Source organism: Plasmodium knowlesi (genome assembly GCF_000006355.2).
Source record: "Plasmodium knowlesi strain H genome assembly, chromosome: 2".
NCBI lineage: Eukaryota > Apicomplexa > Aconoidasida > Haemosporida > Plasmodiidae > Plasmodium > Plasmodium knowlesi.
Genome location: NC_011903.2, coordinates 373,603 through 391,218, shown reverse-complemented (window position 1 = coordinate 391,218; position 17,616 = coordinate 373,603). Strand labels below are relative to the sequence as shown.

At 43.9% G+C, this 17,616-nt stretch overlaps 3 protein-coding genes across 3 annotated transcripts; 2 read left to right on the top strand and 1 right to left on the bottom strand.

Annotated features, from left to right (window-relative positions):
• Positions 1–3,082: 3,082 nt before the first annotated feature.
• PKNH_0209200 (ubiquitin carboxyl-terminal hydrolase 1, putative) lies at positions 3,083–13,954 on the top strand (the record flags this gene model as incomplete). The annotated part of the gene is made up of 2 exons (XM_002257727.2): positions 3,083–13,458; positions 13,612–13,954. The coding sequence occupies 2 exons, from the start codon at positions 3,083–3,085 to the stop codon at positions 13,952–13,954; spliced, it is 10,719 nt and encodes a 3,572-aa protein (XP_002257763.2).
• Positions 13,955–14,770: 816 nt separating this feature from the next.
• Positions 14,771–16,177, top strand: PKNH_0209100 (4-hydroxy-3-methylbut-2-enyl diphosphate reductase, putative; the record flags this gene model as incomplete). The annotated part of the gene is made up of 1 exon (XM_002257726.1): positions 14,771–16,177. The coding sequence occupies one exon, from the start codon at positions 14,771–14,773 to the stop codon at positions 16,175–16,177; it is 1,407 nt and encodes a 468-aa protein (XP_002257762.1).
• A 543-nt stretch (positions 16,178–16,720) lies between these two features.
• PKNH_0209000 (uncharacterized protein) lies at positions 16,721–17,590 on the bottom strand (the record flags this gene model as incomplete). Its single annotated transcript, XM_002257725.1, has 1 exon — positions 16,721–17,590. The coding sequence occupies one exon, from the start codon at positions 17,588–17,590 to the stop codon at positions 16,721–16,723; it is 870 nt and encodes a 289-aa protein (XP_002257761.1).
• Positions 17,591–17,616: the final 26 nt, after the last annotated feature.

Below are 17,616 nucleotides of genomic sequence, written 5' to 3'. Positions count from 1 at the left end.
AAAAAGGGGGGGTCGAGATGGTACTGTGCAGAATTACATAGTCACGTTCAGTCATCTGGGCTGCCTCGTAGGAACGGTGATCCCCTCATATGTACATATATGTAGTTAGTTTTTTTTTTTATTTTAATATTTCTTGGCCTTCGCACTGGACAAGTGTTAATCCGCCGCAGTGGCAACGATCTAACTGTCAGGCACAACTGACTAGTCGCTATCACCTCTACGCGTGTTCACGCAGGTGCAGGTCAATCCCCAATGGGCTAAGCATTTACAAGTGTAGGTATACTGCAGGTGCTCGATCTATATGCACACAGAGGGCAAAGCTGAAACTCCCTCGTTCGTTTTTCTTCGCTTTAACGTGAAATGCGTGTCGTTCACATGCGCACTCCCCACCTCTACCAGAAAATCTGCATATGTGTATGTAATATATTTGTACGCAAAATTGTACAACGCATGTGTGCAATCTGGTGAGAGAAGTAAAAAAACGCAATAGCGCACAGAGGAGTCAGTGACAAATGGAGAACACATTCGAGAACGAATATGTAATGTGTGGCCAAGAGAAAAAATCGAACGATGGTAGAAATATATGGGAACGTTTGCGCTTGCGTTTATGTGTACATTTTTGTGCAACACATTTTTGTTTACGCGTACAACATCGTGCAAACAATTTCACACTCACAGCTTTCGATCAAGGGGAGAAAAAAATATTTGATAAAAAGAGGGAAAAAAAAAAAAAAAAAAAAAAAAAAAAAAAAGAAAAAACGCCAAAGAGAATTAATAATAAAAAAAAAAAAAATAAAAATAATCACTTAAAAAATGGTGAAAAGAATGAAATTAATTCGAGAAACAAGTTAGATAATTTGCTAAAGGAGACAACTAAGAGGTGATTTTGTTCATTTTGAAAAAACATCATCGCGGTGTGTCCCCAGTGGAAGTGCGGCAATTAAGTGGGCAACGTCGTATCCGATGAGAAGATAAATTGCCACATCGCGAAGTTGCAGTTAGATCGGAACAAAGCTCTCTCTCTACTCTGTGCACATTCGGCTGGATCGGGGACGCGGCTGTTGCAACTAATTTGATTTTCACCGTTTAGTTCGCGTAGGGCAAAGCTAACGCAAATTTTTATAAGTTAAAAATATTTACTATTTTTTTCTTTTGCGGAGAATTTTTTTTTTTTTTTTTTTTTTTTTTTTTTTTTTTTTTTGGTGAAGGAACGTTGCATTTTCTGTGAGAATAGAATTGTGCTATTCTGGTATGTACCGCCCAAGTGAAATGTGTGTTGTTCACTTGCGCGCGCCTTTATGAGTCGCTTGTCGGTTGGTGCTTTTTCTTGTTTTTGCCGTTACTCCTTGTGCCTTGTATTTTTTCTTTCGCTTTGTTTGTTTGCGCTTTCCTTTCCTTTCTGCTGCTTTCATTTTCTATGTTCTTTCTCCTCTTATTTCCTTTTTTTATTTTATTTATTTTTTTTTTTTTTTTTGTCCCTTTCTAACCTTCGCAAAACGGGGAACGCTGAACCACCTGCGGACATTTGCTGCTTTCTCGTTTAAAAGGCACCACATTTTAAGAGAAAACTCCCGAAATCCAAAGTGGCTCGCGGATGAAGGGTCAAGGCGAGAAAATGGCAAAATGGAAAATCTTAATTTAACCCCATTTGCCGTGCCCCTTCCTAAGCACAGCTGGGCAGAAGGGATCAGTTGGAGGTGCGGCCGCGTACAAACTCATGCGTGTACATGCGTATGCAGATGAACATATATTTTAAAATGCCCCTGCACAAACGCCTTCTTACGCCCCCCCCCAAGGTAGTAACATGGATTGAGAGGGTGCTCCTATATGTGTGTGCACATAAAATGTGCTGCCCCTGATGTAGGGACCATTCCAAGTACAAATGCAACACAACTGTAAAGGCTTCCGCTTTCACATAGACACCCTCCAGATATGTCACCACCGGCTAAGTGGCATCCATAGTCTCTTCTCCGCTCGGTGTGCAGAGGTTCATTCCAATTTTTCCTATCAACTTTCCCATTCTAAAAAAAAAAAAAAAAAAATCCTCAGGGGTGGATTCCCCCTGTGCGCGCTAGCAAGATAAACTCTCCTTTCAGCACATTTTTCAAAACCATTAATTTTGGTTCATCGTAACACGAACGTTTTTTTTGTGTGTATATGTTACATTTACGTCAAGGGGAGGTTTCCCCCCTCCTATGCGCCCACTTTTTCCTTCCACCTGTTGTTGTTCACATCTTTTCCCTTCGCGCTCTCCGTTTCCCTACCCACCGAAAGGAAGGAACACTTTTTTTTTTTTTGAGATGTTCTTCTCCCATCTGGGATACCCTGCCAAAAAGGGAATCTTCTTAAACCTTTCGAAGAAAAGAAACAACCGTTGGGGCTCCATCGGCTGATATAGAAAAACGAGTCAGTGAAAATGCGAAGTACGTCATCTCGCCCCTTTTCTCTGGCGACACACCGTTCAGCCTACTACACTACCCGCACAGGGAACATGTATGGGTTAGAGCGTGAGTGCGTTGTCACGACTCGCAAAAGGCTCCGCTTCTTCTACATGGGAAAAGGGAAAAAGGGAAAAAGGGAAAGAGAAATATCCGCATTCGTTCCTTACATAGTGGCATAAAGAGTAGGTTAGATAATAGTATCGATATTGAACTCTCTTTCGACTTCCATCGTGATGGCAGCGCAATTTTAACGAAAGTGTAAACCAGAGGAATGACTCGCGTTTGATTCTCTCTATCCTCCTAACATGTGAGAGATGAATGAACGACTACTTTTTCTCCGCTTGTCGTTCCAAGTGGCCCGCGCCTGGATCGGAAGAAGGTGTAGTTTATTAGAGGACCTCATTTTGGTTTCAAAAAACAAAGTGGAGGGAGGCGTTCGAAGGTTCCAGAGTGGTTGCCGCGGTGGTTCTTAAACCTCTCAAATACCTACACGACGTGTACAGGCGTACATGGTACACATGGCAGAGCTCCGGAGGCACACTATGATATAGCCAACCGACTGCTCACCATGAATGAATGGATTGAAAAAGCGCAGATGAAATTTTTTCTATAATTCCTCTAACTATGCGGATCCTTCCAAAATGCGCGAAAGGATACTGACCAGAACGGACAAGCCGCTTCCGCACGACGACGCCGATGATGGTAACAAGTTGTGCAACCTCATATGGCTCAGCCATATAGAAAATGAGAAGAAAAAGGATTTGGGCATCACGTGTTCCAGGCAGAAGTGTAAGAAGAGTGGAAAACACCATGATTACAGTTCCAGATACGACAGTAGAAATGAACACCGCTGCAAATATGGAGATCCGATGAGTCACAGGGGGGGCGATGCTGACGAATGTGATGAGGCGGCCTCTTTCATGCTCCACAAATTAAAAGAAAATATCCGAAAGGGTTGCTCACTTACACATGGAAGTGAAAATGGAAAGCGAAGTTCCAGAAGGGAGGATGCGCTGTTCCCTTCCCATCTCGGTGTCGCAGACGATGTGAACTTGCTCCTCCGGAAGAAGGTGAAAGGTGATCATCAGAAATTTATTCGCACCGTGAGAGATCCTTCTCTGCGAAAAGGGAGCACGCGGATCAAGGTGAATGAAGCAACAAAGAGAAATGATATTTCAGGGGGTAAAGGGGCCTGCTTGTTAATCGGGAAAAGCAGGAAAGACAGACATGGGGATGGTGCTGTTCGAAGGGACCGACATGGTTGTGGGCACCACCAAAAGACGAATGAGTACGACGAAGAATTGTATATGAATTATGGGGACAGCTGCGATGGGGAAATTCTCGAGGTGGACGGAGTAAACGCAGAAGAGGTAAAGGCGGAAGGCATGGGTGAATGGGGTGGCCATTCCAAAAGGGGGGGAAAGCATAGCAGCAGAAGGGGTGATTCGAGCAAAGCACATAAACCACGAAAAGTGGAAAAAATGAGAAAATCTCGGAGGGAAAAAAATTGGAAAAATTGCCTCATCGGCTGCAGAAGTGGAAGTGTGATGACGCAGTTCAGTTCACCCGATCATGACTGTTACCAAGCGGAGGAAGAAAAGAGGAAGGAAAAAAAAAAAAAAAAAAAAAAAAAAAAAAGCGACATGAAAAGCACGGAGGAAATGACAAATTATATTTCTTCTCTCTTGTTCAATCTGAGTGACATGCGTAAAAATAATTTAAGCAAAGCAGATGGCGTGATGGTGAAAAAATCTTGTAGTCATTACTGCAGAGTTGAAAGGACACGGGATGGTGCTGATGTGGAAGGTCAAAGAAGGGGCGGCGACGAATGCGGCGACGAATGCGGTGGCGAATGCGACGGTGCATCCCCGCGGCATGGGAAAAATGGTAGCACAGCAGATGGTGCCGCGGGACGAAGTGGCAAATTTTCCAGAAAATTCTGCGTCAAAAGGAGCGCTAAAAATTGCGCCCAAAATGAAGGCAAAAATATTTGCAAAAAAATTAGCAAACATATGAACAAATACATTGCGGAAGACGAAGACGGGGACGAAGGCAAAGAGGAAATCCTCGGCGAAACCCAGGGGGAAAGGCAAAAGAAAAAAAAAAAAAAAAACGTAAAAAATACTAACAGAAAGAAGGACACGGCGGAAACGAAAAATTATGCACAGGGAAGAAGGGAGACGCTGCATGATGATTCGCGTACCCCTGCGCCCGAGTGGCATTTTGTGAGGAACGGGAGAGGCGAAGAAATTTCCAGTGAAAGCGCAGGGCGAAACCATAGGCGTAGGTATAGAAGCGTTGATAGCGGGAATAGTAGCGGTTGCGAACGCGGCAGTCGCCGTCGCCGCAGCAGCAGCATCTCAGTTAACCTGCCCGAAGGAGGCCCCCTCTTGGGCGGAAACGTTTTTTCAGCAGACGAAACTGAAGGAGAAGGGGCTGCCTCGGTTTCACCAAAACGAGACGCGCGTGTTGTGGCAAAATTAGGGAGGGCTGAACCCCCAAGTGATAGCCACAGCGTAAGCGAGGTTAGAAAGGCGGCCAGATGCGACTCTGTCGATAGGGACGCCCCCTTTAAAAACCACTCGAAGCAGAGCGAGTTTTTATACGAACGAACAATGAAAAGTAGCAACAGTTATTCTCTGCGCGACGGGGAGGATTTTGAGGAGGCGCAGCAGGAGAGGTACGGAGAGGAGGAAAGACACCCGCAGAGGGAATTGGAACAAAGGGAAAAAAAAAATAAAAAAAAAAATTCGAAGGAAATTGATGTGGATGGAACTTTACCGGAAAGAGGAATCATCGCACAAGTGGACCAACGGGGTCGTCACCCGAATAGTACCTACGAAAAAGAAACTAAAGTAAGTACATCTAAATATGCACACACAATAGCTAGCCCACAGAAGAAAAAAAGAAACTCAAGTGAAATTCAAGATGATGGAAGTGTGAACGATGAGAAGAAAACGTCTGTGAAGGATAACGTGTACGAAAATTTCATAAGGGAGTACCAAAATTTGCAATCCCTATTTTCGTTTAACAAAGACAAGATGGAAGATGATAACGATAACGATAACGATAACGACAATGACAACGGCGACGAAGATGACGACGATGATGATGAGGAGGAGGAGGACAAGAAAAAGAAGAAGAAGGGGGACGACTCTTATGGAGAATCACGCAGTAGAGTACTAGATAGGGATGGAAACGAGAGCTTATGTGAAGATGTCTTGTCTAAAAATCACCGTAGCAGAATGTTAGCAAATGATGGGTATGCTAACTCGAAGGGAGAAAAATCTCCCCGTGGTGCAGAGCGAGGGAAGCCTAGTGAACCGAACCAAAGCGACCAGGGGGTTGATTCCTTGGAACAACTCTCATACAACATTGGCCAATATGATAATACCGAGTCGGTTGGCAATATTGAAGTTGGAGTGGTCGTCAGGGATAACTCCCCTCCAAGTCGTGGCAAAGGGTTATGTGGGAACGACGATACGGATAGCAGTGGGGTGGTTCCTATTGGGGATAACCAACAGGACAAGAGCCACTCTGATGGAAAAGAAAACGAAAGCGGCACGAACGAAGGGGTAACGCATGCACACGGGGTAGGGAAGGAGTCAGAAGATATGGACGCCTCCGAGGAGGGCACTGTAAAAAAGAACAGAACGGGAGGAAGCACCAGACATGTGAGACGAGAATCCAGTGGTGGAAATGTGCACAGGATAAAAGAAGCTGCAAATTTGGAGAGTAGCACGAAGGTGAAGTCTCAAGATGAGGATACGCACATGAACAGAGTGCGAAGTAAAAACTCCGATTTGTTGATATGGAATGAGCAGGTGCAACCCGGCGACATGCTTCTTTTTCCAGACTCCCTACGAAAGGGCTCCCTCTCCAAAAACAAAACGGTACCAGACGAAAACAACTACTTTGAATACGGAGCGAAGAACTCCAAGAAACTGCTCCACAAGAACATGAGCAGCATGTACAGCATGAACGGATCCAATCTAAGTTTCCACCAAGATTTTTTTAAAGACATTTTATTGTTAAATGATGAAAAAAAAAAAGAAAAAAAAAAAAAAAAATCCAGCAAGCAACACAGTTTTGACAATATCCAGCATCTACCCTATTTCGAAGAAACGAAAAAAGGAAAACAGAACAAGGAAAATAGGAAAGACAAAAAAAAAGGAAATGACGATGACGACAAACATGGAGAGGATGACGAATACAATGATGATGAGGATGGCGACGTTGTTGATGATGTTGGTGATGATGACGAAGTGCATAGGGAGGAAGCCGCAGGGGAAGACATTTATAAGGAAGAAAGTGATGACTATGGAAACTATGATGCGGAAGGCGTTGAAGGTCGTGGTGATGATAGCTATGATCAGGAGGAGCTTCACAATGGAGACCACCTGGAGAGACCACATGGACAGACGGAAAGCCATAAAGAGAGGAAGAAGAAAAAGAAACTTCAAGGAGAACTAACCAAAAAAAGCAAAAGTGGAAAGATGGAAAAAGTGAAGATCGTCGAGGAGAAGAACAGAACCCACAAGCGTAGAAGTACAAAGGAGAAACGAAAGTGCAGTCGAACCCACAACAATTCGATTTGTTCTCTGGAGGACGACGACTTTAATGATGATGCGATAGATTACCCTTACCATGAAAAGAGGGTCCTTCTTGACGACGCAGTAATTGGGGATGACAACCTCGACATCGACATGTTGGATGATCTCCCTAAGGGCGGCATCTTAGCTTATCCAGACGAGGTGCCGAATCAGGAAGAAGGGCCAAATGTGGAAAAGGCAAAAAGGAAACGAAAGGGAAGTAGAAGAAAGAAGGAAGATCTAAGGGAAGAATATATGAAGGAGTTTTTCAGTTCAGTTTTGGATAATCAAATTTATAAAAAAAACCTGAACAGCAAAGACTTTTGTCGTAACTTTGCCTTAGAGGGAGAGGAAGACATGGCAGATGCGATAGAGGGGGAGGAAGGAGAAAAATATATGCTAAAGAACATATCGAAAGTTATTAGAGCGGAAAATATAGACACGGAAATTGAACTTTTGCGGAATGAAATTCTGCAAACGAAGATGTCCAAGGAGAGTGTATCCCATGTAGAAAAAAAGAAAAGCGCACATAAAATTAGCAACCCTTTGGAGATGACCCATAGGAAGAAAAAGTCGAACGATAAGGAGGAAGAAAAGAGAAACAGTTTTAAATTGGATTTCAAAACGGGCAAAGATGGAACTCATCACAATGCATTTACTTCTCACTACGCGAAAGACGAAGATGATTACTATACCATACACCATGAAAAGAAAAAAAGAGAATCTCACGTAAGGATGAGAGATATCAACTTTGAAGAGGATGAAAGATTTAAAAAATCTAAAGGCAGAAACAAATTGGCGGGGAGAGACAGAGTCCACTCGTTTAATGAAGAAGGACGTGGGATACCACCAACGCATGGAAACAACAACAGCGCAGGAGGAGGAGGAGGATTGCACCTGAACAGAAGCCTCGAATTTTTTTCTAGCAATTTCTTAAGTTTGAAAAAATTAATCGAAAGGAAAAATGTGGATACAAATTACGACGCCAAGAGGGAAGACGATTATGTAGAGAAGGGAGAGGAAGAAGTAGATATTGATGTAAGAAGAAAAAAAAGAAATTCCTACGATGATTATGAACACCCACAAATGATGAACAAGAGCAGCCACAAAATCAGTCGAGGACTCAGGTTCGATAATTTGTTTGGAATTAATAAACGGAACAGTGAATCATTAAACTTTTACCGAAGCTTCATTAAGGAGGATGGGAAAAGTGGAAAGGGTGACCACCACCGCAAGAAGGGGCGCGGAAGAAGAGATAGCGAAGAACGCTTTGATTCGGGGTTCGGTACGTGGTTTGGCACTGGATTAGGCTCCGACTTGGTCGGGGAACGAAGAGGAGCGGCCCGACGCGCGCAGCGAAGTGAAGATTACATGGAGGATGTGGAGGAAGTAGGTAGTGTGGCGAATGGACAGGACACACATAATGTGGATGATGAAGGTGATGATAATGATAAGGATGATGATAATGATAGGGGTGATGATAATGATAAGGGTGATGATCATGAGGCCGCATATGGTGAGGACTACGCAGATGATCGAATTAGAAGTATCAGAAGACGGAAGGGAGAGAAGGTCTTCTCAACAGGAAGAGAAGAGGATGTGGTGGCTGGCCGTGCAGGTAGTCGTTCAGAAAAGGGCACTTTACGTGATAGAGCCAAAAGGGATGCAGTACATGGACAAAGCACTGAAGATCTACACAGTGGAGAGAAACTAGCCGATGGGGAGAAACTGCAAAACGAAGAGCAGTCAGTCAATGTGGAAGAATTGCACGGATCGGGAAGGAATCACAAAAACGTGAAGAACATTCTGCTATCCCTAGAGTTAAGTAACGAGGACAAAATATATAAAGTCCGCAAAATTCTCTATTACTCCTGCAGTGAAGAGAAGAAACTCATGATCAATGAAATTTTAAATACACTGTATGTGTACCCCCAGCTGTACGTTGCTTGCATTATTTCTTTGTTCTATTTGTTCATTCTAGATAACGAATTGTTCGAAAGGAACTTCAAACCAGATGACTTAGTCTATTTGTTTAATGATAAAATTGATTTCAGATATGCGGAATGGTTTTTGAAGACTTACATTTTTTATAAGTTTAAATTTTCCAGTGGAACTCACTCCAGTGAGTACTACAAGAATTGTGTGCGGAGTGCTGTTGGGAGTGAGGGCAAGCGGGCCAGTGTTGACGTCAAGGAGGGAGAAAATTCTCTCGAGGGGGCCCATGCGTTTAGCGGGGGAAACTCGCACAGAGATATGTCGGCAGACAGAGCGGTAGACAGAGCGGTAGACAGGACGGCAGACAAAACGGCAGACAAAACGGCAGACAAAACGACAGACAGAGTGGCAGACAGAGTGGCAGACAGAGTGGCAGACAAAACGGTAGATAAGGTTGGCGAGAGGGAAGGTGATGGAGTAACGGCCAGCACGGCAGATGGTATTTGTGACCGAGCTAGCGATAGCGCGCGGGAGAGACACATAAAGCACAAAATGTTCGACATCTTCTTTGAGGGGTACCACTCCAGCGTGGACTCTACAGACAACTACTTTTGCGAGAGGAAGAGACACATGGCCAGGGGAGAAAGGGATGCAAGAACCGGAAATGACAGCAGTGATCTGTGGAAAAGTATAGAGAAGCTAAAATGTGTTGGCTACAAGGAATGTAAAACCTTACTAAAGTTATGCTTAAAAAATGAAAAAGAAAAAAATATTAATCATTTAAAAGCAAGTAAAATACGTAGCTTAGTTATTTCCATCTGGTCCAATATCTACACCTCTCGTCCGAAGAAATCTTTTCTGAAAATTATTTTTAACTGGCTCAATAGCAGGAAAGACGACTTAAGCAGAAAGAAAAATTTACTTTACTTGTTACAAGAAGAGAAAAAGAAAAATATCCATTTGCAAAGAATTTGCTTCACCTACTTTTTGAACCATATAATTAAACATAAGGAGGAGTGCTCAAATGATTTGATTTACTCCTTGTATTTAATTGAAGAAGATAAATTAAAAAAATATTCGAAGGAATATTTTGAAATGAACAGAATTGATGTTAACCAATTTATCTCCATCTGGAATGTCATGTGTATTCTTTTTTGGGACACGAAAAAGATTAATGATTTTGCGTTTTTGCACAAGAGCAAATTTTACTACTATGATTTTATGCTTATTTTTTTTAGGGCCTTTTATGAGTACGTATGTGTCAATAAGGGCATAGAGCGAGGCGCGCTTTACTTGAAGAGGGTTGTGCCGGGTGATGGTGGAACAGGGACGGTAATAAGCGGAGTCGTAACCGGAGGGGTAAACGGAGGGGTAAACGGAGCCGAAGGAACGGATGGTGTGTCCCCACGCAGGAGCATTTCTTTGTCCAACTGCTCCTCCAACAAGGACGACACGCAGGAGGACGAAGGAGACGGGTACCTCAACCTCTTCGATGTGGAAAACATAATAAACAATTTCAACTTCGACGATTTTGTCAATAGTGAGATGCGCAGTAGCAGCTACTTCGATGCCTTCCTGGGGGGTGGCCCCGCGGCCAGACGATCAGGTGTAAGAGAGACCAGTTCCGTGGGGAAACAGAAGCTCAATTCCAGCGCACTACAGAGCGCGCGAGACAGTGAAGCTGGTCAGACGGGGGAGCCTTACAGAGGAGTGGTTACCGGTTCGTCGCATCGACCGTGTAGCACCGACGGTGTAGAATCACCTACGTTGCAGACCGCACATTACGGTACACATTTTGCAGAACCCTTCCCCGCGGATAAGGCGGCAGAACCCTCCACCCAGGGTGGAACGCAATCCACCTTCTCGCCGATTACTCAGAGAAGCGTATTCCCAAGCGACAACAGCGAAATGGAGAATCTACTCCTCCTAGGCATATGCATAAAAATTGTCATCTGTAGAATTTCCAATCTACTGAATGCCAAATCATGTCTGGAGCAGTTTAATTATTTTCTAAATAATCAGAAGCTTGGATTCAGAACTTTTAAAAATGCACATATGGTGTTGGTTTATTTTATTCCCTTCTTTAAGAGATACTATTTTCTTTGGAAATTTATTGAACACGAAATTGATGTAGAGATTATGAGTCTCCTTCAGAATATACTTAATGACTTGGAACAACTTCAGGCTTCTTCCTCCGTGGGTAGAATGTATCTCGGCGTCGGTGGTACGCATCAGGTGTGCGGGGTGAGCAATCCACTACATGTACGTGAAATGTCACAGAGTAGGAATGTGTGTGATAGGTTGCCTCAAGAGAACCTCCAAGAACGGTTTACGTCCCCATTCGGAGAGAGACCCTTCGTGAGGAGCAGTACGTGCAACTCCCAAAACAGAGGTGCGTTTCCAACTGGAGGGGAAAAGAAGATAAGCAGTTTGGAGCATTTTTACGCGAACGGAAAATTCAATTTGTATTCAAATGAGATACGGAGAATGGGGAGAAGTGGGCCGAACGGGGAAGGGGCGGAAGAGGATGATGTCTATTTTGCGAGCGGGAGGGGACCATCACCTATGGGTGCGATGAACACAGTATCAATGAGCGTTGCCCCGTTGAAGGGGGCTCTTTGCCGAAGTGAAGAAGACACAGATGAAAATTGCATTACCTACGATGATATGTTCAGAAATTACGACAGCGAAGACAATTCGGAGGGGAGGGATTGTCTGGATGAGAGTTGCAATGTGAAGGACTACATAACAAGCCTGCACTTCAACAACCCACTTGAGGAGAAGATACTTTCCAAGAGGAAAGGCGCCAAATCTGTAGGTGGGGAGAAGAAAGGAAAGGTAAACAACGATGGCGAGGAGGTTGCTAAGAACGGGGACAATGTCGAGGAGAAAGAAAATTCTTATATCAAGGAAGGAGGTACAATTATGGGAGAGGGAAACGGATCGACGTGTCCACATGAATCGAAAGAGGATATATTCGGATCGAAGCCCACACGTGTAGGCATTTTCCCGATGGAGTCTTCCACTGTCAGGCAAAATTCCTCCGGTCAGAACTATCACATGAACAGTAAAGATTATAAAAGTGGAGGGGCAAAGGACCTGCCGTATGGGAAGAAGAGTAGCGGAGGAGGAGCCCCAGGGGGGGCAAATTCAACATCAATGATGATGCCACCTGATCCATTCGCAAGTGAGAACAACGTGATGAAGAAATTTCCATCACTGGGATTACCTGAGTCTGACGATGAGAAAGGAGAGAATGGCGAAGTGAATTTCAAGTCGGGCAAGGCACTACCATTAAACACTGAAAACCGAAAGAAGGAAAAAAAAAATGATTCTCTTAAAAACAACACTACAGGAAAAGGGGATGGAAGTAATCTTAACATAGTCGGCCATCAGACAGAACAAATTGGAAACCACACGATCAATGGACAGCTGAATGAGTTCCCGTATGAGACCCCAATGCAAAATACCACCCCTGGTGGTGCACTCAATAAAAATATTTGCATAAAAAAAAATGCACTTAATGATAATTATCAGGAAGTGGATTTCACGACGAGCAGTCTGAGAACAAAGAACAGACCTGGAGAAGGGAATAAAACGAAAAAAGGAGGAGTTGCTCCAAAGTATCTAATGCTAAAGGTAGACACTTGTGAGTTGAAGAGAATGACAAGGAGTAAGCTGAAGCATCCACCGGTTGGTTTAGTAAATTTAGGTAACACTTGCTACCTGAATAGCCTTCTGCAAGCCTTATACAGCACCGTATCCTTCGTGGTGAATTTATATCTGTTTAATATTCGACAGAATGTGAAGGAGGGAGGGGAAGAGAGTTCGAATCCATTTGTAGAGAAGCAGAAGCATACCCTTGGACCCAATGGAACGAACACACTCAAAGGACCAGTGCACAGACTTAGCAATGTGGACGGATTAAATAATATAATGAATTCTATAGGAAAAATGAATACGCTTACCAGACTGAATACACTGAACGGGATACCCCCCATGAACCATATAGGCACGGTAGAGTCGGAGAGATTCCTACAGGAGTTAAAAAATCTCTACATTATAATGACGACCACGAACAAAATGTATGTTTCTCCTGATAGCATTTTGGGTCTCCTCCCATATGAACTGAACAATCGAAACCAACAAGACGTTACGGAACTGTTGCGATATATTTTTGATAAATTGGGAGGGTCGAGTAGAGAATTCCTTCGACTAATATTCTCAGGCGTGCTTGTGCAAAAAGTGCAGTGTCAGAAATGTTTCTTTGTCTCTAAAAAAGAGGAAGTAATTCACGACTTGTCCTTCCCTATTCCTGTAAGGGCATCAGAGAAACTGTCCATTCAGAAGTATTTTGATTCGTTTGTGCAGAAGGAGAAAATCCATGGCTCCAACAAGTATCGGTGTTCCAAGTGCAACAAGAGGAGGAACGCCCTTAAGTGGAACGAAATAATTTCTCCTCCTTGCCACCTCATCTTGATTCTAAACAGGTACGTTGTGCATGAACCACTCGAGCGATGAATCGGTGAAGCGGCGTAATCCTTACGTTTACATGTGTAATTATGCTACTTCATGGTATGTGCAGAGTTTCTACCACCTACGCAGCATCTTCTCATCCATTGTGCCTTTTCCCCTTTGCGCAGGTACAACTGGTCCTTCAGCTCCAACGAAAAGAAGAAAGTTAAGACACACGTGAAAATCAACTCAAAAATTGTGGTGAACAGTTTTGACTATAAGCTGTATGGAGCCATTATCCACGGAGGCTCGTCTGCTTCATCTGGCCACTACTATTTCATTGGAAAAAAATCGGAACGGGATCAGGAGGACGAAACGAATGACTGGTATCAGATGAACGACTCAGTAATCACCAAGGTGAGCTCCAAGTTGATAAACAAGATTTCCAAGGACCCCTCCAACGACCACACGCCATACGTTTTGTTTTACCGCTGCAAGCAGGCGCCCCCCTCACCTGCTCTCCACTTCTAAGGGGGGGAGGGGTACCACAGGCCCATTTTTTGTGCATCCACCTGTTGGTGTGTATGCCTGCGTACACATATGATAGTATATCCCCCCATTTATTTCTATATACATGATTCATCCTTTTAGCTTTATGATCGCACGTACATAGTTTTCCATTAGGGCGATTAACATAATTGCTTCGTTGTACAAATTCGTCTCACAAATTTTGTGCGCAGGTATGGCCTCTGTTCACACCCGTACTGTCCTTATCTGATTTTTTTTTTTTTTTTTTTTTTAATTTTTAACCTTTTCCGTTACTATCTGATTTAGTCCTTCGAATAACTTTTACGTCTTGTGAACTAGCGAATGGGAGGCTCCGTTTTGCAATCCTTTTTTTTTTTTTTTTTTTTTTTTTATCTTCCTTTTTCGACACTGATTTTGCATTCTCGGAGTTCGACGAGTCTTCCTTTCTTAAGGAGGGCTTCCACGATGTTGCATGATGCCTCTGTGAGTACTTAGCACAACTTCTCAACATTTTCGTAGCAACCCCTACGACAATATCAGTAAGGTAACTCCCTTTTTCCCCTTTACAAAGCGGGACGAAGGTTGAGCACCCCTATGATAGAGCGACCTCTCCGCACGCGATAATGAGAGAAGAACCTTACATTTCCCGCTCAGGTGAAGAGAAAGGCACAGAGAGGGAATACTTCCAACACGAAGGATAAGTTGGAGGTCACATTTGATATAACGTGTGGAAGCCACGTTTGCGGGCTTCGCAGGTGGATCCGCTTTAAGGTGAGTCAGACTTGACGGAGCTCTCCCCAATCTGTGTAGCCCCACGGAATGGCTACAGTGGCGCGTATCACTCATGGCCCCCTTGAGAGGTGCTTGCTGATCATCCTACTTTTCATCCTAACCGGGGTGCAGTGTAAGCGAGTGGAGCATGGTGTACGGAGGGGTCATCTAAGGGTGTGTGGTATTCCCACAGATAGGAGACCCCTTGGAGTGGTGCAGACGGTAGATCATTGGAGTATTCGTTTGGATGGGAAGAGGAAGGGGGGAAGAGACGGTAGGGGCAAATCATGTTCAAACTTCTCCTTCTTAAAGAGCGCGGTAAGACGCTCCCCCGAATGGCGGCTGGAGCAGGAAGGGAGCGCTCAATGTGGCTCGCGCACTTCGGGAGGATGTGCCTGTAAGAATATGGCGCAAAGTGGAGGTACGCCTAAGGAAGGAGAGAAAATCCTTTACCTCGTCAGTCCAAGAGGATTCTGCAAAGGGGTTAGCAGAGCCATCGACACGGTAGAAGAGTGCCTACAAATGTTTAAGCCCCCAATTTATGTGAAGCATAAAATAGTGCACAACGATATTGTCTGCAAGAGGTTGGAAGAGAAGGGAGCAGTTTTCATCGAAGATATAAATGAGGTACCTGATGGGAATATATTGATTTATTCAGCCCATGGGATTAGCCCCCAAATAAGAGAACTTGCAAAAAAGAAGAAGCTGATCGAGATTGATGCCACTTGTCCTCTCGTTAATAAAGTACATATGTACGTTCAGATGAAAGCAAAGGAAGGATACAAAATTATACTGATCGGTTACAAGAACCATGTGGAGGTAATAGGTACCTTTAACGAAGCGCCGGAATCTACTTACGTAGTGCAAAATGTAGAACAAATAGATGATTTGCCATTCACGGAGAAGGACAAACTCTTCTACGTAACCCAAACCACGTTAAGTATGGATGACTGTTCTTTAATTGTAAAACGTCTAAAGGAGAAGTTCCCACAGATTGAAACCATTCCTAGTGGATCCATATGCTATGCTACTACCAACAGGCAGACTGCACTAAACCAGATTTGTCAGCAATGTGATCTCACCATCGTCGTTGGAAGTCAATCATCATCGAATGCTAAAAAATTAGCTTACTCATCGGAGTTGCGAAATACTCCTGCTGTGTTGGTGAACAGTGTGGACGACTTTGATTTTTCCTCCCTGCGTGATGTCAAAACAATTGCCTTGACCTCCGCTGCTTCCACTCCTGAGGAACTCACGCAGAAGTTCGTCGAAGTTCTAACAAAGGAACCTTTCCACTACACGTTGCGCCTGTTCGAACCTGTGCAGGAAAACGTTCCCAAATGGAAGCTCCCGAAAAATCTGCTGGGCCTCATCGAAGAGCGCAGGCGCGAGCAAGGCCCGCAGGATTCGCAGGATTCGCAGGATTCGCAGGATTCGCAGGATTCGCAGGTGTGAAGTGATGTTGGCGTTACTCTGTCACATTGTCACGTTGTCACATTGTCACGTTGTTACGTTGTTACGTTGTTACGTTGTTACGTTGTTCTGTTGTTACGTTATTCTGTTGTTACGTTGTTACGTGGTTAAGTAGTTACGTGGTGATGTAGTTTGGGGGTCCAGTGGCGAGACGGCACATTTACGGCTACTTGCACACGCACAATGAGCAGCCTCTGTGCGAGCACATGTGTATGTAGGTACAAGCGATGACACACAGGGTGTGTAAAAATGGATGAAAAAAAAAAAAAAAAGAGAACCTAATTAGTTGCATATATCGCCCAATTGTATGAACAGTGTTTGTTTCAATTTTAAGTAAAACTGATTTTTTTTTCTTTTTTTAAAATGTTTTTTCACATCCATTGTGGAAGCAAACTGCATAGGGAAAGGTGCAATAAAATGGAGGGAGCAGTTTTGGCAATACTTATACATGCTCCGCTGAGTATAGCTTATCCCCTATGGTGGCTTCGTTCCACTGTAGCTGTACTTTAATTCCTACACAATTAACTAGCTATCAATGATGGATACGTGGTGGCGCCAGTACTTGACCGATTCGAGGTACTTGTCGCGATTCAAGCTGATACCGCTACCCCCTTCGCTGATGAGTGTGTTGCGAAGCATGGTTATTGGGGTCATAGGCAATTCGTAGTCCACATTCTGCGGCTTAATGCAGATGATGGAGTACAGGCAGTTGGACTTCTTAGTAGGCACTGTTTTCGTTTCTTTATTCTCCTTTTCGATCTGTTCCCTTGAATATAAAATAAGGTCCAGATACTTGGCCTTCATGATTTCCTTCACGTCCTTCTTTGAGATCCACCTTATCAATACAGGCAATTCATTTTCCCTCCTGGAAATGTAATCTGTTTGTATGAGGCTCCTATTTTTGTTGTTAATTTCTACCGTTTCTACTGTGGCTTCAGTAAAATTTTCCACAAAAATATGCTTACAGAAACCCGCGTACCCTGGTACAACTTTTATCTTCTGCTTTCGTATCAGTTCATTTACCTTGTCCAGGAACTCATCCTTATCGTAAGGTATATACGAACAAGATTTCTTCGTCATGTCAAACTGCTTGTAGCAGAACTCGTCTAGATCTACCTGGCAAAACTCCATTTCTTCTGTCAGATTCACTTGCGAATGATATGTTTCGTTCAGCTGTAGGGAGGATGCTTTTCTTTGGTGTTCGTATGGGGGGTGTGACTTGTTCCTCTTCGCTGAGAAGTGGCTAACGGGGGAGGCCAGATATCCAAACAGGGGTCGCGATAATTGGGGATGAACTACACGTGGATGAATCGCACGGGGAGCCCACAACAACAACTGCGCAGGAGGAGGGCGTCCCAGTAAGAACCCCTGCGCAGCCGCACTCAACAGGCGCATACCTTTTTTTTTTTTTTTTTTTTTTT